The 22,683-nt window shown below is 44.0% G+C and overlaps 1 protein-coding gene across 1 annotated transcript in view; it reads right to left on the bottom strand.

Annotated features, from left to right (window-relative positions):
* The window catches only part of OCA2 (OCA2 melanosomal transmembrane protein), a 489,993-nt gene that overhangs the window by 389,564 nt on the left and 77,746 nt on the right, over positions 1-22,683 (bottom strand). Inside the window, exon 2 of the mRNA XM_068268142.1 lies at positions 1,657-1,943. Within this exon, the coding sequence (XP_068124243.1) occupies positions 1,657-1,916 (260 nt within the window). The 5' untranslated portion in view covers positions 1,917-1,943. The remainder of the gene's footprint in view (positions 1-1,656; positions 1,944-22,683) is intronic.

The raw sequence follows: 22,683 nt of genomic DNA, 5'->3' as shown, positions 1-22,683 counted from the left end.
GTGTGTGTGTGTGGTGTGTGTGTGGTGTGTGTGTGGTGTGTGCGCGGTGTGGTGTGTGGTGTGTGGGTGTGTCATGCGCCGTTTTCATTCCATCACTGTGCAACGAAAACGGTGCACCAAATGCAGGGCTAAAGAATGCACTATAATGTCCAAGTTATAGTGCACGATGCGTTGCGTTAGGGGCACGTTGTGCGACCTTAACGTCTCATCAGACTCAACGTCCTGATTGGAAAGTAGCCTTAGACCTTAAAAACAAGAAGAAGAAAAAATGTACCACAGAAAGATCTGCAGCAGCTCCTGCATATAACTCACTCAGGCACTCAGTCAACATGAGCAAATTGGACACTTCCTTAAAGTGAACCTGAGAGGGCCAGTATATACATACCTGGGGCTTCCTCCAGCCCCCTCCAGGCAGATTGCTCCCTAGCAGTCCTCCTCCGCCTCCTGAATCTTCTAAAATTGACCCCTGAAATTTTATGTGAGGTTTTTTTTTTGCTGAAGCCTCAATCCTAAACAACACACAAGTCCAATAGTTGCAACTCTAAAATATTAGGTTTACCCTAAGCCAGTGTCCAAGTACCACCAACAGTGCAGGTTTTGCAGATAAACAATTTACAGGTGATGTAATTAGTGTTTCAGTAGAGCCAATTTACTACCTCTGGATTTCCACAAAACATGCACTGCTGGTGTAGACTTCACAACTGGAGAAGAGCAATGTTTTTTTTTTTTTCCTTCAAACTTTTGTGAACAAAGTGGCACGTTTTAGTAGTTACTTTGGCAAGTGATCTTCCAGAAGTGTTTAAAAAAAAATGTACTTATTTATGAAACAGAACTTGGCATTGCCCATCATAGTTTCTACAGTAGGTCTCTAAAATTGACTCATTGCACATAGTTAGACAATAATACCTTTTATTGAGTACAATTAGGCCCAGTGCACACCAAAAACCTCTAGCAGATCTGCAAAACGCTAGAGGTTTTTGAAGCAGATTTCAGATTCTAGGCATGTTTAGAGACATTTTCTAAACATGCCTAGCGTTTTTTGGAGCGTTTGTGTAGCAGATTACAGATATTGTTACAGTAAAAGCTGCTACTGAACAGCTTCTGTAACAAAAAACGCCTGGAAAAAATGCTGTGATCTAGCGTTTTTCAGAACGGTTTTCCTCTTTCCTATACTTTAACATTGAGGCAGAAACGCCTCAGAAATCTAAAAAATGTTGCAGCCCCCGAGTTTGCTTTTGTGGAAAAAACAAACCACTCTGGTGTATGCCATCCCATTCACTTTCATTAGCCAAGCGGTTTTCCCCCTGCAAGCGTTTTGAAAAACGCTCCAGACCCGCTCCGGTGTGCACCAGCCCTTAGAAATGAGTGTTTCAGACTCCTCAGCGATACATACCGTAATCTATTAATGGGAATTCAATGGTATTTTGGTGTAACAAGCCACAATTTTATGTGGAAGTCCAACAAGGGTTGATTTTTGCTCTGAACCTCACCTCAGGTGATCCATCAGTTATGAACTTTCCTTTTCTTTATATAGGTGAATGATTGTTTTCATGAAATACCCGTTTCATTTACTTGTACTGGGATAAGACATACAATGCAATAAAATGGCTAGAGCACATGTTGGTTAAATATTAGGCAAGACATAAGAGGACTTACCTCCCTTGTACAGGAGTTGGACCATAATCTTCTCCAAGTGCAACACAGCACTCTGGCCCATTCTGAAAAGTGTTGTCCCAATCTTTAGCATCTGCAGCTCTGGGGAAGCTGTCTAGAAGTATGAGCTCATTGTAATCATGCACTACTGGATCTGTACCCACGCAGCCATTCAAGCCGGTATGGTGTGCAGCTGTGGTCTGGGTCTTCTCTACTTCAATTTTTCTTACACATGGGATATCATTATTGTTCTCAAGGTACATTTTACAGTTTGGGAAAAGTCTTCTTAACTGAAATATAGAAGAAAGAATCCCATTGTTAAAACAGAAATGTAACTGTTGAAAGTTGAACTTTGTTTTAAATCAAAGAGGACTTACCACTCCATTCGTAAAATTCCCATTTTTTAAATCAATAATTTGGGCTACTTTCACACATGGGCCCAATATGCAATTCACTTTTTCACCTGCGTTTTCTCCTAGATGATATTTTCACAACTTGTAAATAAAATGCATGTTAAACCTCCAACAAGCAAGAAAGTACTCAAAATTGTTTTAGTAATACTTTTTTACCTATCTTTGGTCCTTTTTCAATTGCAGAGTGCTAAAAAATTATTTTAAATACAAGATGAAAAATTATCTCCTAGGAGAAAACTCAAGAGAAAAAGTTAATTGCATATGGCCCATGGTGTGATGCAGCAGGAGAGCTCTCTGCAGGACAATCGCTCGGCACCGCTGACAGGGTAATATGCATAGCTCCGCCCCCCACCCAGTGATGTGCTCCCTGCTGGACAGGAAGTATGTCACTGTAGTTTCGTTGCTCTAGGCGCCACAACAGTGCTTTCACACATACCGCATTTCCTCACTGCATAATCCATGTGGTAGGCACGGATCACTTGTCAATGCACTGCAGAGTTTGCTGGAAGTAGCGAAATCCTTGAGTCTATTTCGCTACTTCCATCCCACAGAGTCGCCATTGCCCCTGGCTATGAGTTGTGGTGGCAGGGGAAGAAAACAAATGAAGTGTGAATGGGGCCTAAACCATACTCCAAATACTAAATATATATTTTGATGTAAAAATGAATGCTTCAAACAGGTGCAATACAATTCTATTGCAATATAGCTGCAATAGTACTTTTTGCAAAGGATTCGTGCCAGTTCCATTAATTCAATCAGATGAATGTAATGGGTTAGCTTATGTAATTAATGAAAATTTAGGACTAAACTGTTGCTTTATTATTTACCTAGATTAAACAGCAAGCTTTCAAAAACTGCTCAGATCTCTTAACCTCCCCGGCGTTCAATTTTCCCAGGATTTCTTTACAAAAAGTGATAAAATGTATTTTTAAAACTTTTTTTTTCCTGTAACTTGCCAAAATGTGTCAAGCAAGGGTCTAGTATACAGTGCAGGAGAGTATTGATGTGTATGCACGTTCATACTGTTCACAGCACGTTTTTATGGATGGACATTTCTGTCCATACCGCTGGGGAGGTTAATCAAGCATGGTGTAATACCAAAACCACCATCCACTCCATGCTTTATACATTCCAATATAATATAATTATCCAAGCACAGAAATAGTCTTTCAACAACTCTTCATGTCAAAAACCATATGCTTGGCTGTTTAAAGCTCAGACAGACAGACAGACAGCATATAGTTCCTTTAGATTGTAAGCCTCTTGCAGGACCCTCACCCCTAGTGTTTCCAGCAGCCTTATTCAACCTCACTGTCTGACACCCTCTTCTTGTGGACTTAAGGTAGCCATACATCTAGCGATAATGAGTAGATTTGACCATGAGACAAATCTACTCTAATCGAATCTGATTAGAGAGAGATCTGTCGGCTGTCCATACACTGCAGGCTGATTCCTGATCAATTTTAGCATAAAATCTCTCAGGAATCAGCCAAGCCCGTCACTGTGTATGTATGTAATGTATGCAGTAAGTGTGGGTTTATACATTACCCGTCCTGTGTCATGATACCCCTCCATCTTCTGCTTCTCTTTAATTAGCTGCATACACGCTGCCAGAGCTGGGACAAGGTCCTCCAGCACCCAAGGCTGAGACACCAAAGTGCGCCCCTCCATCCCTCCCACCTCAGCTGTCTGTCACACTCTGATTGCTATTAGACTAAGAGGGCCACAGGGTCCACAACCTCCCCAACACCTTAATATCTAGTTATCTGGCTTGCAGTCACTGCTATGTATCCCCTTTTCTTATTTCTTTCTGCTTCATACACAATTAGGAATGACAGCTGAATGAATTGTGCGCCCCCACCTACACTGCGCCCCGAGGCTGGAGCCTCTCCAGCCTATGCCTCGGCCCGGCCCTGCACGCTGCTGTCGTGGCCCACATGCCAGTGTGCTATGCAGCTACTAGAAGAGCGGCGGAGGAAAGATGGCCACGGCAACACAGGACCGGTAATGTATAAATGCACACTTACAGCATGCATACATACAGACATATTGCAGGATCAGCGACGGGGGTTTCGTCGCTCAACCCAATATCACCATTACCGCCGCGCATCCAATCGAGCAAGTCAGGGCGACATCTTGCAGCATGTTCATCCGATCAATGTGAACAATTTTGGCCCAGAATTGGTGGCCATGTCGATTGGACATGCACTTGGCAGCACTGATTCTCATCAGATTATAATCGAATCGATTGTTGATTGGCCAACAAGTCGCCTGTATGGCCATCTTAAAACAGATTATTTTGAACATAACAATGAACTACTGTTATCAAAGACATTTGCATGATCTTGTTTTGTTGTGAGTTCTTTGTATGTCCTACCTTGTATATTAACCTATTTAGTGTGCAGCGCTGTATGTTATACAATATGTTGGGGCTTAATAATCATAATAATCATAATAATAATAATAATAATAATAATAATAAAGCTCAGAAATGATAAACCTGTTTATGTGCTTGAAGTGAAATCTATAATTTACAGCTAAACAATGCTGTGTAATCATACATACTCATGCCTATCAGACTGGGATTTCTACAGGCTCTCAATAAGGCATTCATTAAGAAGGCAAAAAAAAGACCCACAGAAACCCATGTATGATAGAGATGATTAAAAGAGTTACTGTATACCACTATAAGCAAAATCCCAGAGCACACATATCAGGCAGACACAAGGAACTTTGCCCACATTGTTGGTAGTACCTGAAGCCCAAAACCTGGAATCACTTTCTCAAAGTATAAAAGAATTGCAGCCTGTGCTGCTTAGGAATAGGCTAAGCCAAAATGTCAAAACCTCCTGTCCTTGCATACAGGTAGCCTTCAATTGTCTAGTTCAAATGTCCATCCAATGTCCAAAAACCCATCAATGGCATAGGAAATGGCTAGAGAGAATAGCCATCTGGAGGAGGATTGTTGAGATCAAAACTAGAAACACTTCTAATGCTGGGAATATACAACGCGTTTTTGCAGCAGATAGATGGGTTCGAACGATAATTTCGAACATGTCCAATCTCACATTCGATCGATTTGCCACTCGATTTCTGATAGAAGTGAATGGAAAAAAAAGAAAAATAAAAAAAACGAGCGGAAGATAAGAGAATAGAGTTGAGGATCGAGCGGCAAAAACGATTGAGCGGAGAATCGAGTATTCCCAGCATTAAGTATATAGTAAGTATACTCTACACGTCCTCTTAACAAAAAGGTTTTGCCACCTAAGGGATGAGCAAATCACATCTTTCGCCACACAGTAGCTTCACCATGTCTTGCTTGGAGAGTAAGTTTAAGTCCCACCCATTCAGGCCTCATTCATAGTGGGGCATTGCAGAGCTGCGTTATAAAAGTCTTACTGCACTACATTGCTAATCCTATGGGACGTTCACTAAGCCTATGGGACGTTCACTAATCCTATGGGACATTCACAGTGCGAGATTAGCGTCGCATTGTAACGTGTAGCGTTATGGTAATGCACTGCTGCAGTGTGTTACCTGGTTCAGGAAAGCATACTTTTCATTGTATGTATGCTTTGCTGTACCTACTGTATGTAACAGTAACAGCGTTAATGTGGGTTACCACCTTTTTTTGTATTGCGTTGTAATGCTGTGTTGGGACTAACGTTGAATTACAACGCAACACCCCACTGTTAATAAGGCCTCAGGAAGCTTAACTTCGGTCAAACCACAGCCACCGGTTGTGGTCATTTTTCAATAAAAGGTTATGATATTTTTCTGATCACTCATTGGTTTGCTAGTTATACGATGTTCCAAACAACCAGGGACGGATTTGTACTTTTTACCGCCCTAGGCCAGCAATCAACAAACCACTCCCCTCCCCTCACCACCACCAAGTGTGTACACGGAAACACAATATTATATCACCGATTGTGGGCTCCACTGAGGACAGTCAGTAACATGCCTGTAAAGTGCTGCAGAATATGTCAGTGCTATATAAATACATAATAATTTGATAGGACATTAAACTATGACAGGGATTAGATTGTGAGCTCCTCTGAGGACAGTAAGTGACATGACTATGTACTCTGTAAAGTGCTGCAGAAGATGTCAGTGCTATATAAATACATAATAATAATAATATGGTAGGGCATTAGACTATGACTATGGTAGGATTAGATTGCAAGCTCCTCTGAGGACAGTCAGTGACATGACTATGTACTTTGTAATGTGCTGCAGAAGATGCCAGTGCTACATAAATACATAATAATAATAATAATAATAATATGGTAGGACATTACACTATGACTAAGATAGGATTAGATTGTGAGCTCCTTTGAGGACAGTCGGTGACATGACTATGTACTATGTAATGTGCTGCAAAAGATGCCACTGCTATATAAATACATAATAATTTGGTAGGACATTACACTATGACTATGGTAGGATTAGATTGTGAGCTCCTCTGAGGACAGTCAGTGACATGACTATGTACTCTGTAATGTGCTGCAGGAGATGTCAGAGCTGTATAAATACATAACAGAATAATAATATGGTAGGACATTAGCCTATGGTCGGATTAGATTGTGAGCTCCTCTGAGGACAGTCAGTGACATGACTATGTACTCTGTAAAGTGCTGCAGGAAATGTCAGGGCTATATAAATACATAATAATAATATGGTAGGGCATTAGACTATGACTATGGTTGGGATTAGATTGTGAGCTCCCCTGAGGACAGGCCAGTAACATGACTATGTGCTTTGTAATGTGCTGCAGGAGATGTCAGGGCTATATAAATACATAATAATAATAATATGGTAGGACATTAGACTATGACTATGGTAGGATTAGATTGTGAGCTCCTCTGAGGACCGTGACATGACTATGTACTCTGTAATGTGCTGCAGAAGATGTCAGTGCTATATAAATACATTGTGGGGGGAAAGGAGAGAGAGGGGGGGGGGGGGGGGAGAGAGAGCTGCCCCACCCAACACTCCAGAGCTTAAGCCTAAACACCAAGCAAATGGCTCCTATAGACCTCGCAGTCCTGACATTGTGCTGATTATAGACTCTAATGGGACATACCTGGACATAAAGAGACTCTTTCCAGGGAAGAATGTCATTAAAATCACCTGCGCCTCATTTCACTGACCCAAAACATCTCATCCTGCACACCGGGACCAATGACATTAAACAAAACACCATAGACCAAGAAACCATCACAGACAAACTGTCACAAATTGCAAAAAGGGCACAGCTGAAATTCCCCAATACAAAGATTATCCTCTCTTCTCTGCTCCCAAGAAAAGATATCTCTCACCAGACAATCCAACAAATCAATGCAAAGCTGACCTCCAATCTCAGATCCTCACCAGGCATACAACTGGCACAGCACCCTACAATCTCAGTTCACCGCCATCTGTACAACAACAAGCACCTTAGCAAACAAGGAGTCAGAGTTTAAGGACATGGTACTTAATAGACCTCAGACACCCCAAGAAAGACCTAATCCAACACACAGATGGCAAACTCCAATAAAGCGTTACCAAAGAGAGCCCCCACAAACACAACAAATGCGGAGGAAACCGCCTGACCCACAATGGCAACACGGAACAAGGGAGGACAGAAACACGGCGGAAATCAGGACTTTGTGTAGCACTTTATATAGTATACTGATGCGACACCCCGAAAATATTGAGTCCTATGACAATCCCTGCTCATTACAAGGTATACAGACCCAAAATGACATCACTCATCAGTAGCTGGAACATTCAAGGGCTGAATGCCTCAGCTTTTGGATGCAAAACAAATGATCCAGACTTTAAAAAGAGACTTGAAAACATTGATATTCAAATCCTCCTGGAGACATGGACCCAGGCAGAGGATGAATCTCTTGCACCCATGGCATACAGGAAATTCTCTGTATCTTCACAAACAAGAACGTTAAACAGGGTCGTCGTTCAGGAGGCATACTAATCTGGTACAAGGAGGAGCTTACAGAGCACATCAAAGCAATCAAACGAGGTGACAGCCACATCTGGATCAAAATAAACAGCTCCATCCTCACCGTCTCAGTCCGACATGTACCTGTGTGCAGCATACATCCCCCCAACAGAGTCCCCTTACTACAAAACAGGAAAAGGAAAGGAGCGCTCTCTGGTGCATTAACCTTTTTAATCACTCTTTCGCAAGATATAAAATAAACGTACACAATATAAATGTCAATAAAGCTTATCACACTCTAGGTGTATGTCACCATGTCCTGGGAATGGTATCTCTCCGTAAACGCCTCCACGCTATGGCCAGTAGCAGCAGGAATCCGGAATTCCGGTAGCGTCAGCGGGGCCAGGGACACAAGTGATGTCGGCAGCTGCCCTGCGCCTAGTACGTCATTGACCTAGAGTGTGATAAGCTTTATTGACATTTATATTGTGTACGTTTATTTTATATCTTGCGAAAGAGTGATTAAAAAGGTTAAAGGGAACCAGAGAGGAACGGGGGGTGAAAAAAGGAAAAGGATTTCATACATACCTGGGGCTTCTTCCAGCCCCATAAGCCTGAATCGCTCCCACGCCGCCGTCCTTAGCTTCCTGGATCCGCCGGTACCAGGCCCGTCACTTCCGGCGGACGCGGCCAATTGTCCGCATCACAGGGGCTCCCTCCATACACGTACGCATGCAGCTGCGCAGTAAGCAGCCACATGCGTATCTGTATGGGGAGAGCACCCTGTGATGCGGAGAATTGGCCGCGTCCGCTTGCCGACTTGCCGACTCGCGGCAATGACGGGACCCGGTGGCGGCGGATCCAGGCAGCGGAGGACGGCGGCGTGGGAGCGATCCGTGCGTATGGGGCTGGAGGAAGCCCCAGGTATGTATGTGTCATCCTCTCTGGTTCCCTTTAATGCACCAGAGAGCGCTCCTTTCCTTTTCCTGTTTTGTTCTCTATCAGCATAGTGCTTTGGTCCCAGAGTACATTGGAGCAGCTGCTGGTGAATAACCTGTCGCATCCTTGTGGTTGGATTACGTCTGAGCGCAGTGGAAATACGTGTTTGTTTTCCCCTTACTACAAGCCTGACATCTATGAGATCCTACAAAGAGAAGCCAGCCACTTCCAGTCTCAGGGCAGAGTACTCATCTATGGAGACCTTAATGCGAGAACAGGCACAGAGAAGGACTATCTGACCTCTGAGGGAAACACATACATACTTGGAGGAGAGAGCTACTACCAGGAACCAATGCAGACAACAAGAAACAGCTATGACAAGACCGTAAACAAAAGCGGGAAAGCCCTGTTGAACCTGTGTCGGAGCCTTGGCCTATACATAATGAATGGGCGAACCAGGGGTGACTCTCTTGGGAGATTCACTATGAACTCACACGTAGGCAGCAGTGTGGTAGATTATGCTGTCACAGACACAGATCCCATAAACATCAATGCCCTCATAGTCACCCCTGAAACACACCTGTCAGACCACAGCCAAATCCTGCTGTACCTGAAATCCACCGACAAACCAACCACACAGCAGCCTCATCAGACCGGTCTCTACAAGCTGCCACCACCCCTCAAATGGCCCAAACAGTCTGCCACCGAATACACCAACATGACCAAAACTGCCAAAATCCAAGAACTGCTGACAAACTTTTATAACAACCCATATGAACCAAACCAACAAGGTGTCAGCCATGCCGTGAAGGACTTCAGTAACATCCTACATACCATGGCAGTACAAGCAGGCCTCAAGCAGACCAACTTCAAGAGATCCACAAATAAACAGTCCCAAAAATGGTTTGACAGTGAATGCAAGGCTCTACGTAATTCGCTAAGGGCAGCCTCTAACCAAAAACACAGAGACCCCAACAACCAAGACCTAAGGGAAACCCATGACCACCTACAGAGACAATACAAAAACACCCTCAGGCAGAAAAAAAAAAAGAGCCACATCTCCCACAAACTCCAACAGCTGGAGGACTCCCTCCAAGACAACTCATTCTGGGAGACCTGGAAGCATATCGGTGCAAAGCCTAAAAAAAGCCCTCTTCATATCCAAAATGGCCACATCTGGCTCCACTACTTCAGGAACCTCTACAAAGACATCCCAGAAAATAACCAAACCCTGGAGCAGAAACAAATAGCCGCAAAACTGAAGGACATGGAGGAGACAATCAAGGACTTTGAAAACCCTCTGGATACACCAATCACGGTGCAGTAAATAAGAGAAAGAACAAAGCTGATAAAATGTAAGAAGGCTAGCGGTACCGATGGCATCCTGCCAGAGATGATCAAATACAGCCCCCAGGAAATACATGAGGCACTCGCAAGACTATTCAACCTTATTCTGAGGGCGGGATCCTTTCCTCAGGCCTGGAGTGAAGGCCTCATAACACCCATCTACAAGAATGGAGACAGATATGATCCAGCAAACTACAGAAGAATCTGTGTCAGCAGCACACTGGGGAAACTGTTTAACAGCATTATCAATAAGAGGATCCTCTCCTTCCTCACACAGCAGGACGTACTCAGCAAAAGCCAAGCCGGGTTCATGCCAAACCACCGCACAACCGACCACATCTACACACTGCACAGCCTCATCAAGACCCATGTCCACAGCTCACGAGGCAAAATACACGCTTGCTTTGTTGATTTTAAGAAGGTGTTTGACTCAAACTCCTAGAGAGTGGAATAGGAGGAAAAACCTATGATGTCATCAAGAGTTCATATAATGGGAACCAATGCAGTGTGAAAGTAGATGGGAAGAGAAGTGCGTTCTTCAAGCAGGGTCGAGGAGTCAGGCAGGGCTGCAGTCTGAGCCCAACACTCTTTAACATATACATTAACCAACTGGCTGTAGCCCTGGAATCCTCCCCAGCTCCAGGCCTCCTCCTGCAGGAGGTGAAGTTCCTGCTGTATGCAGATGATCTTGTGCTGCTCTCCCCAACAGAGAAAGGACTACAGGACAGCCTGTCAGTATTGGAGACTTTCTGTACCACATAGGCACTGCCCATCAACCCAAAGAAGACAAAAGTGATGGTGTTCCAGAGGAAGAATGGAAATAAAACCCCTACCTCCTCATTTATATTAAATGGCTCCCCACTGGTGTCCACTAACAGCTACACCTACGTCCACTAACAGCTACACCTACCTAGAGGCTGGAGATCAACCAATCAGCAGTACAGGCCCTGAAAGACAAAGCCTGAAGAACATTTTATGCCATCAGAAGACAGCTTTACCACCTAAAACCACCAGTGAGAGTGTGGGCAAAGATATTCGACAGCATCATCACCCCAATCCTGCTCTATAGCAGTGAGGTATGGGGCCCGGTCACCTATCCTGACCAATCAAAATGGGACTCCAGCCCAACAGAAATCTTCCATCTAGAGTTCTGCAAGTATCTCCTCCAAGTCCATCGAAGCACTTCAAACTCAGCTTGCCGGGCAGAGCTAGGCAGGTTCCCACTATGGCTTACTATCCAGCAGAGGGCACTCTCATACTGGGCGCATATACAGAGCAGCAACCCCAGCACTTACCACCATAAAGCCTCACTGAGCCAGGGGGCGAGGCCATACCACGCGCTCTCAAGCAAAGCATCAGCAGCCAGCCCAGCCAAGGCCACCAACACAGGCTGACAAAAGCCCAAATAAAACAGACTATAGAAACTGGACTCGTTACAGGTCAGTGTGAAAGGAGGACTTCTGACACATACCCCATGTCAACAATGACGCTGGGCAGCACCTGGAACTGCAGAGTTGAGCGGCAGTGGGGACAGTGTATGTGAGCTAATTAAAACAAAGGCAGACAGGACCAGGCTTCCCCTTGGGTGATCCCGACGCCAGAGCCACCCCCTTCTCCCATTCCCCTCCATCCTGTACCTTCTTCAGTGTCTCCGGAGTCCTGTCCACGAGCTTCTCCATCACATCCAGCAACCAGAAAACCCGCCTGCAGTCACTCACCACCAATCAGTTCCCAGCACCAGCCATCCACCAATCTCTGCCCAGCTTTGGCACTTCCTCATGCTGCCTCCTCAGCAGTGATTGGCTGAAACTGAATATGGGGGCGGAGGGCAGAGGGATTACCAGTGAATGACAGCGGGCAGAGCTGCAATGATGTGGCTGCTGCTCCTGTCACAAAAGTAAATCTGCCCCTGTTTTATGCTGCCAGCGCCACTTCTGCACACACAGACATAGTACTGTGTGCAGTGCAAAGCGGGGGAACTTTGGGGGCGGCTGCGGACAACATTGCCGTTATTTTGGGGCTGGCATGGACAGCTGTTAGGACACTGCCTGCTTGTTAACCCGCCCCTCCCTAAGCTCCGCCCTAGTCCCAGGCCTCTATGGCCTGCCCACAAATCCAGCCCTGCAAACAACATGCTACCCGGTTTAGCATTAACCTGCTGGGCGGTCTGGACGAGCTCAGCTCGTCCAGTACCGCCGGAGCCTGCCGCTCAGGCCCTGCTGGGCCGATTTGGCTCAAATAACAAGCAGCACACGCAGCCGGCACTTTGCCAGCCGCGTGTGCTGCCTGATCGCCGCCGCGAGCAGCGGCGAAAGAGGGTCCCCCCAGCCGCCTGAGCCCAGTGTAGCCGGAACAAAAAGTTCCGGCCAGCGCTAAGGGCTGGATCGGAGGCGGCTGACGTCAGGGCGTCGGCTGACGATGATGTCACTCCGCTCGTCGCTATGGCGACGATGTAAGCAAATCAAGGAAGGCTGCTCATTGCGGCCTTCCTTGTTTATTCTGGGCGCCGGAGGCGATCGGAAGAACGCCTCCAGAGCGCTCTCTAGTGGGCTTTCATGCAGCCAACTTTCAGTTGGCTGCATGAAATAGTTTTTTTTTATTAAAAAAAAAACCTCCCGCAGCCTCCCTGGCGATCTTAATAGAACGCCAGGCAGGTTAAGCAGTTGACTGCAAAGGAAATGTCACTACCGTACAAGGATTATTACTAAATTAGGTACTTGGCTTGATTCATCTGTTAGGTCAACAGCCTAATACGCAATCAGCAAGGAGAAAACTAACTATCAGAAGAGTCCTAACACCTACCTCCCCTCTCCTCTGCCTAAGGCCACATACACACATCAGACCATAGTCTTTTGAAAATGAAAGATCACAGACCAATCTTACCACCCTTCATGTAGTATGAGAGCCATACTCTACACAGTCTTTTCTATGGAGCTGAACTCTCCATCAGAAAAAAATCTTTGCAAGATGCTGCACACACAGATGCTGTACAAACACAAAAGATCAGTATCTGCAAAAGATCTGTTCCTGCCAAAAATCCATTCCTGCAAATTGCAATGATAGTCTATGAGATCTGCAGATCATCATACACACGATTTAACTGACATTCATCTGCAGATCAGATCCACCAGGATGGATTTTCAGATCTACAGATGATTGCTTGATCTGCAGATGAATGACAGTTAAATCATGTGTGTATGATGATCTGCAGATCTCATAGACTATCATTGCAATTTGCAGGAATGGATTTTTGGCAGTAACAGATCTTTTGCAGATACTGATCTTTTGTGTCTGTACAGCATCTGTGTGTGCAGCATCTTGCAAAGATTTTTTTCTGATGTGGAGTTCAGCTCCATAGAAAAGACTGTGTAGAGTATGGCTCTCATACTACATGAATGGTGGTAAGATTGGTCTGTGATCTTTCATTTTCCAAAGACTGTAGTCTGATGTGTGTATGAGCCTTAAGGCTGGTTTAACACCAGGACGTTGCGTTTTAGGGGACGTTATGGTCACATAATGTGCCCCTAACACAACGCCTAGTGCTCCCTGCTTTGGACGTCAGAGTGAGCCGCGTTGTGCAGCTCACTCTGGCGTCCGTGATGCGGACTCTTCGACGCATGTGGCATCACGTGGTCCCGCCGGCCAATCGCCGCACAGAGCGGCTGTTCCAAGAAGTAAACACTGCACGTCACTGAGTGCAGTGAATATTAATTAGCCATGTGCCTGGCCGCTCTCCGCTCCTCCCCAATGTTACTGAGCATGTGCAAGCAGTCTAACGCGGCTCTGCCGCTTACAAAGTACTGCATGCAGTACATTGACTTATGGCGCAGCGTTACTGTGTAACGCAACGTGGGCACTGTGAACAGCCCATTGATTTTTCATTGCTGTGCGGTGGGCTGCGTTACAGGCTGCACTAACGTGCGCCTGTAACGTCCCACTGTGAAACCAGCCTAACTCTAACCTCCCCTCTCCTCTGCATAACACTAGAGGTTAGTGTCAGGTCTGCCTAACACTAGAGCATAGCGTTAGGTGTAGGAGAGTTTTGTGTTAGGCAGGCAGGGGAGAGGTGAGAATAGTGAAAAGCTAATACCATAATAAGACCAAAGAAGCAATACCACAATGTGCAAAAGTAGCTCAGACTTGATTACTTTAGTAAATGAAGTCCCTGCACTAAGGTTTTTCTTATTTCTTCCATGTAGACCATGTTACTTTTTCTTACACTTTGCTTGTATTCATTTTGTCTACAATATATCTCATTACTGAATGACTAAATAGAGTTGAATGACTAAAGGAAGAGTTTTTTTTTTTATTCTATGAATTATACTCTACCCTAGGTCTCTAAAAATAAAATAACCTGCATACGCAATCTTGTTTAGAAACCTAGGAACACTGCCAGGTAAAATAAATTATAAAGCAATCTGAAGAGATGTCATGCAGTTTCCTGTGAAAGCACCATTATGCTAAAAGGCTACAAAAACCATGTAACACTTGTAAGTGAAAGAATAAGGGTGGTTACATTTCACAGCAGAGCCACTTTGGAATGTAGGATGCAGAATGTACCTCACTTAAAAGTCAATTGTAGCTGTACATCCGCTCTCTGGGATTCTGCATTAAACATGCCACGCATTGCGATGACAAACCTACCTCTCTAAAGCTTCTCAGTAAGGAAAAAAGTCAAATTTGAAAATGTGAAAAGAGCTTAACGCAGTTAAGGGGTTGGGGGAGAAAAGAATATATATTGGATAACACTATTGTCTTGCAATACTTGGCCCCTGGTTCGACACCCAGAAAATCAAAGGAGGGGTCTGCACACAGGCTTGATTTGGGAACGCTGAAAAATCTTTATTGTTCCCAGCACGTTATGACATAAGACCGTCACAGACGCTGATCGTTTCGGGGCCACCAAGATCCCCTTTGTCAAGCCATAAGCAGACTATGGCCTGGTGCACACCAAAAACCGCTAGCAGATCCGAAAAATGCTATCAGATTTTGAAACGCTTTTTCTTATTTTTCTGTAGCGTTTCAGCTAGCATTTTGTGGTTTTGGGAAGCGTTTTTGGTGTAGTAGATTTCATATATTGTTACAGTAAAGCTGTTACTGAACAGCTTCTGTAACAAAAACGCCTGCAAAACCACTCTGAACTGCCGTTTTTCAGAGCGGTTTGCGTTTTTCCTATACTTTATATTGGAGGCAGAAACGCCTCCGCAATCCAAAATCTGCAGCAGCCTGGGAGTATGAGTTTCTGCAAAACGCCTCCCGCTCTGGTGTGCACCAGCCCATTGAAATACATTAGCCAAGCGTATCCGCAGCCGCAAGCAGATCGCAAAACGCAGCTGAACCGCTCTGGTGTGCACTAGGCCTATCTGCTTATGCCTTGACAAAGGGGACCGTGGTGGCCCCGAAATGATCATCGGCTGTGACGGTCTGATGTCAAAATAAAGATTTTTCAGCGTTCCTGGATCAAACCTGTATGTGGACCCCTCCTTCGGTTTTGATACTGTTGCCAACAGGATCCTGCACTAGCAACCACTTTGAAACAGGTAAGCGATTCATTTGAGGGGATGGTTTGAAACCCAGCCAGCGCACTGAAAGCAGTTTGTAAGTTCTAATGTCTGTGTGGGATTTATGGAAGAGGATTCATTCCACAAGCAAAAAAAAAACAAAAAAAAAAACCTCTGTATTAAATATTTTTCTATAAAGTACTGTAAAGTAAGAATGTAAAAAAGACTTTAGCTAGCTATAACAGAATCATTGCAATCTGTTGGCTCACCTCAAAATTGTTTCTGTCTGGCAACGTATCAAATTAGTGGGTTTTTTTTACTACTTGTGAGGACTTCATGGAAATATGACATTGTACAGTCACTACACTCAGATATTAACTTGAGGACCGCCTCACGACAATTGGTGTGAAAGCACCAGCTCCCCCAGGACCGCTTTGGTGTCGTATCTACCGACAATCGTTACAAAACTATAGTGTGTACAGACATCGGCTGAGAACGATCGTTACAAGGGCCATTGCGCCTGCGTTGAATTCCGCCCAGCTTCAGTACTTCCTTTGTAGCGCGGCCGTAAAGATTGTTACATTGCTCATTTCAATTAAACTTTGTTTTCAAGTTAACAATCATATATTTGTATCTATTGTAACTCCATGTTATAGGTTTTTTTTATTTTACATAAATATGTATGCAACATTTCCTTCTGATCGGTCTTTTCTGCGAGAACGATCGTTAAAATGTGTATGATGATCGCTGCATCCCATCGTTGCATTCCAATCTTTCCAATATCATTCGTCTGGTAACTATCGTTCCTTGCAAACGATAGTTATCGCAAGTGTGTACGTAGCATAATTCTCAAAGATTTATCTCCTTAATTTTCCGCATGTGGTAAAAAGTGACTACATTTCCTCCACTTTGAAATTGTTAATTGAAGAAATGTGCGGGTCATTGGTGATAAATAAGGATTTATTTTTTTTATCACCTATAGAGGGCAGGTGATAATTTTCACTTCTCTGCTTTTGGCCTTTAGGATGGAGCCTTTTGAGCTTTGTTTGCTTGAGTTTATGTCAATTTTACATAGGAGGCAGAGAAGATGAGTGTGTCTAATCTCAAGGCGCACTTTCACACCTCGTACAGTCTTTTATTTGATTTTATAGATGCCGAGGAGGACATTCCTCTCTGCTCTAAAAGATAAGCAACAGCATAATAACCCTTAAAGAAAAAACATTTCTTTGTTACAGCTGATACAAATCCTGCAATAAATCTCCAGTGTGCCTACTTCCTGCTTTTATGGAAACAGACATTGTTAACATCCTGTGTTTAGAAATTAGTTGAGGCGCCCCAAGTGTGGCAGATAGACTGCAACAGCACTTTTATTTGGCCTAAAGAAGTGGGCATGGTCCCACGAAACGCGTTGCCCGCGCTTATTTTTCATAAACATTTCTCTACCTAAAGTGAGTTGTCTGTGAGGTAAGCCACCTCAACTTTTTTCTTTTTATTGATTTTAGAGCATTTTATATACATTGGGCACCTCTTTTCCTTCTCCTGTGCCTTACTCCCCTGCTCTTCAGTGAGGGGAGTCTTGTGCATCTAACCCAGGGTGGAATTCCACCACCTATGGAATTCAAGGTGCAAAAGATTTTTTATTAAAGTGGAATATAACCCTGCATTTCAACTTTGCTCTAAAACATTATTTACAGCATATTATATGCAACCAGCATTTTTTTTTACTAGACCAGCATTGGAAGGGTTATACACAGTTTTAAAGTTCTGTGGACAGAGCTGCTCCCGGCAGCTGAAGTTTAAATCGATACATTTCAGTAAACAAAATGTAGCAAGTGGTGAATGTTACACACTCTTTGGTTGTCCTCCAGCTCCTGCAGTCAGAGAGAGTGAGTCACATTACACAGTTGTTACATTTTGTTTTGCTGAAATGTATCGATGTAAGCCTCAGATGTGGTAGCAGTTCTCTCCAGGAACTTTAAAGCTGTGTGTTTAACCCTTCCAATGCTGGTCTAGTAAAAAAAAAATGCTGGTTGCATATAATATGCTGTAAATAATGTTTTAGAGCAAAGTTGAAATGCAGGGTTATATTCCACTTTAAGAGAGCAACCATATCCGGAATTGCTGGTATACCTGAGTGGAGGTCTCAAACACTCCACTTGCCTGAAGTGGTCGGTTGCCCCAAGTGCAACCTACCTTTGTGAGGCGTACATTTGAAATCGGCGCCGGTAGACTTGGGCGCAGGAGTCAGCCGGTATATGGCTGATCCTGCTTCTGCACAAGTTCGGCCCGTATTAATTACTATTCCCCCTCCAGGCCGCCATGGATAGTGGGGGAATTAAATAATTTGGCTTCCAGCTGGAGGTCGAATTATTGTGTTTTTTAACCAACTTCAGCTCCGTCTTCTGACGGCGCTGACAATACTCACTGAGCGCCGCTATAGACTGATTCCCATTACAGTCTATGGCGGCGCTGGCTGCGCCAAAATTTAGCAGCGCTGAAAAGCACTGCTCCGTTTGTGAGTATTCTGAATTAGAATCTTTTTTTAACCCCCTTGCCGGTCCAATTCCCGCCGACAAGGGCCAGCGCAGCATTTTTTTTTTATTTTATTTTTTTTTTAAATCATGTAGCGAGCCCAGGGCTCGCTACATGATAGCCGCTGAGCAGCGGCAGCTCGGCAGCCACTCCGATCGCTTCCGGCGATCGGAGTAAGCAGGAATTCCCGTTCAGAACGGGATTTCCTGCTGGGCTTCCCTGGTCGCCATGGCGACGGGGCGGGATGACGTCATGGACGTCGGGACGTCAGAAGGAATCCCGATCCACCCCTCAGCGCTGCCTGGCGGCACGGCGGATCGGCGACGAGCTTAGGCTATCGAATGTTACAAGCAGCTAGCAAAGTGCTAGCTGCATGTAACAAAAAAAAAAAATGTATGCAAATCGGCCCAGCGGGGCCTGAGAAATCCTCCTGCGCAGGTTACCCCGAGCTGAGCTCGGGATAACCGGCAAGGAGGTTAATATATTCATCATTTGTGACATACTGCACCATTTGGGCTCCCGTTTTTGTGTTTTTTCTCCCAGTACCCCATATGCTATACAAATACAAAGTACTTTTTCAAGCACTTTGCGATTTCCCTATACCTTCCATTGAGCCGAAGCACTCAGTAAATGGTACATGTAGCGCATTTGCAGTTTCTAAGAAATCAAAACGCTCACATGTAAACACTGTCATAGGAAAACATTGCATAAGTGCTTTTAGGACGATTTCTAACATTGCCAGCATTTAAAAAAAACAATGGAAACACTCAGTGTGAACAAGCCCTGGCTAGGTTCACACTGGGACATTGCTTTCCCTGCTAAATCGCTAGAAAGCCCCCCCCCCCCCCCCTTATGGGGAATACATTTTATTTGGAAATAAAGGTGCATTTCTTTCAGTTTTACGTCCATCACTTATTACAAGCCCATTATTAAATAATAAATAACAGTAATATACCATCTTGACATACATATTAAAAAGCTCAGTACCTAATGTATGTAGGTTTAATTTTACTGTTTGGTCACAAGATGGGCTCTTTTCACAAAACTTCTCAGAAATGACATATCACCTTATTAAAAAAATAACCTTTAAGTACATTTACAAGCAAAATAATCACTCAAATTAATTTGTTCCCGATTAACTTCATTTCCAATATTACTTTTACCTTAATTATATTATATTTTTGCTCTTTGGAGCTTAAAATGTAACATAGATAAGGTGAAAACAGAGGAAAACAGGTAAAAAAGCTTTGTGAATCATGCCCGATGTCCTTGTGCATTATTTATACTATACTACTATTTATACTATTCATTAGTTGAAGTATGCTAAGAGGAAGTAATGAATGGATGTTTACTTCCTAGTTACGATTGATAGCAGTATCTCATTGATGCCAGCGATCATTTACAGGGGGACTTAGGCCACATATACACATCAGACCATAGTCTTTTGAAAATGAAAGATCACAGACCAATTTTACCCCCTTCCATGTAGTATGAGAGCCATACTCTACACAGTCTTTTCTATGGAGCTGAACTCCCCATCAGAAAAAAATCTTTGCAAGATGCTGCACACACAGATGCTGTACAGACACATAAGACCAGTATCTGTTCCTGCCAAAGATCCGTTCCTGCAAATTGCATTCATAGACTATCATTCATAAAGGAGCTGTCGGTAAGGGGAATCAATGTGGGAAAACACCGCTGCCGGTATTTTAGACTTCTGGGTGGGCATTCATAAAAATATATCCAGTTGCGATAGCAGTGCAGATTCCCCAAACTAGGCTGGCGGTAGGCTTGCGGAGACACGGAAGCTGCAGAGTTGATACATTTCTCCGTGTTCCGCTCTGCTGCAGCTGCCTGGGAGGTCTGTGTGTCTCCATTCACTTACTTTATTATCGCCACATCAGAGTGAGCGGTACTTCTCGAACCTCACACCGCTTGCGGTGATCTTCATGAATTAACATTTTGCTACATTTGTTCCGATAATCACCGCACAAGGCGGTGATTTATCACTCTGCTCGGTAGTGTCATTTTTTCATGCGGAAAGAGCCTTTATGAATGCTGACTTTGCTGAGTGTTCGGTAAAGTCAGCTGTTTTAAGCATTTCCGCATGCGGAAATGCTTTATGAATGATAGCCATAGTCTATGAGATCTGCAGATCATCATACACACCTTGTTTAACTGACATTCATCTGCAGATCTGAAAATCCATCCTGGTGGATCTGATCTGCACATGAATGTCTGTTAAACAAGGTGTGTATGATGATCTGTAGATATCATAGACTATGGCCTGGTGCACACCAGAGGAGTTTTTCTGAGCGCTTTGAGTTTTTAAATCTGCTGCTAATGTTATCCTATGTGTCTGTGCACATTGGAGCAATGAGGTTTTGTAAAAAATCCCATAGCATTACATTGGGAAAAGCTTTTAGATGTTTCAAAAGCTCTTCCCAATGTAATGCTATGGGTTTTTTTTACAAAACCTCATTGCTCCAATGTGCACAGACACATAGGATAACATTAGCAGCAGATTTAAAAACTCAAAACGCTCAGAAAAACTCCTCTGGTGTGCACCAGGCCTATGAATGCATTTTGCAGGAACAGATCTTTTGCAGATACTGATCTTTTGAATGTGTACAGCATCTTTCTGTGCAGCATTTTGCAAAGATTTCTGTCTGATGGGGAGTTCAGCTCCATAGAATAGACTGTGTAGAGTATGGCTCTCCTACTACATGGAAGGGGGTAAAATTGTTCTGATATTTCATTTTCCAAAGATTATGGTCTGATGATGTGTGTATGAGCCTTTAGTTTAATGAATGGGAACTGAGTTCCCATTCATTCATCTCTCCTCTTAACGATCAGCAGCTGGAGCGAGCAGCAGCAGGATCACGCGCATGTTGCCAAACAGTGATCATTCTCGCTGCACAAACACGGATTGGTGCACAATCTCCCACTTTGTCTCCATGACCATCGTGATTGTGCGCTTCTGCGCGTTCACACACACCCGCGCAAAATGCAGGGACGCGAGTCTCACCTCTCGCGGTCCGTGCGACTGCAATAATTAAATTTCCTGATAAAATGAACTAATATCCAAACACCAGAATACAGATAGTTTTCCTTACCTCCAAATCCATTTTTTTCAAACAGTCCACTGGAGTGCTCACAATACCTGTTAACTGACTGGCCAGACTAATAAGCTGAATATCTGCAAAATAACCTTCTGTAATAAGCACTTGTCTTATTTCATTATTGTTTAAACAGTTATATACTGATCAGTGACTGGCTTGTAGCTGTGGCATAAACAATACCCTCTCTGCATTCTCAGTTTAGTTCTAAATAGAGCTGATTTTTCACTGCAGTTGTCAAGTGGTCTTTAGACAAAACATTTGTGGGCATCATTCATGACCTAACCCCCTGTGAGCTAATTAGCCAGAAATAGTTTGCATCTTAGTCACCAACTTTAGGCCTCATTTCCACAGACTGTTGAGCTGTGCGCTCAGCAAGCAGTTGCCAGGCAGCAGTAAGCAATTACCAGGCAGCAACAAGCAGTTAACCCTCTGGGCGATACAATTGCATCGCCTAGGAGGGGGCGCGGCACTTTTTTTTAAATGTTTTATTTTTTAAATCATGTCGCGGATCGGCGGCGAGTGGCGGCGATCGGAAGTTACACGCAGCTAGCTAGCTGCGTGTAACAAAAAAAAAATTATGCAAATTGGCCCACCAGGGCCTGAGAAATCCTCCTGCGCGATATACCCCGAGCTCAGCTCGGGATTATCGCTCAGGAGGTTAACAGGCAGCAGTGAGCAGTTGGGAGAGTTTGAGAGGCATTTCACTGCCTATCAACAGTCCGTGGAAAAGAGGCCTTACTGATATGCTAAGCAGTAGGGATTAGGGATGATCAATGATATGCACATTTTCCCGAGTTGTTGCAAAAATCAGTTTAAACCCAAGTTTAAATTGATTGGTCCATTTTGAAGCTGCATATATTTGCATAAAAATTTGCGTAAACTCAGAAAAAATGTATATCATGGAGTAGGGATGATTAATGAAATGCAAATATTTCCAAGTTCCTGCAGGACTATGTCAATTTGTATGCAAATGTATGTAGCTTGAAAATTGACCAATCGAGTGCCACCAAAGTTTAAGGCCTCTTTTCTACGAACTGTTGACAGGCAGTGAAATGCCTCTCAAACTCTCACAACTGCTCACTGGTGCCTGGTAACTGCTTGTTGCTGCCTGGTAACTGCTTGCTGAGCACACAGTTCAACAGTTCGTGGAAAAGAGGCCTAAATCGATTGGTCAATTTTCAAGCTGCCTACATGTGCACACACATCTCATTGATCATTCCTAGTAACCAAGC

The sequence above is a fragment of the Hyperolius riggenbachi genome, chromosome 2 (genome assembly GCF_040937935.1).
Source record: "Hyperolius riggenbachi isolate aHypRig1 chromosome 2, aHypRig1.pri, whole genome shotgun sequence".
In the NCBI taxonomy this organism is placed as follows: domain Eukaryota; kingdom Metazoa; phylum Chordata; class Amphibia; order Anura; family Hyperoliidae; genus Hyperolius; species Hyperolius riggenbachi.
The sequence above is the reverse complement of the archived record's forward strand: the minus strand, read 5'-3'. Positions and strand labels throughout refer to the sequence as shown.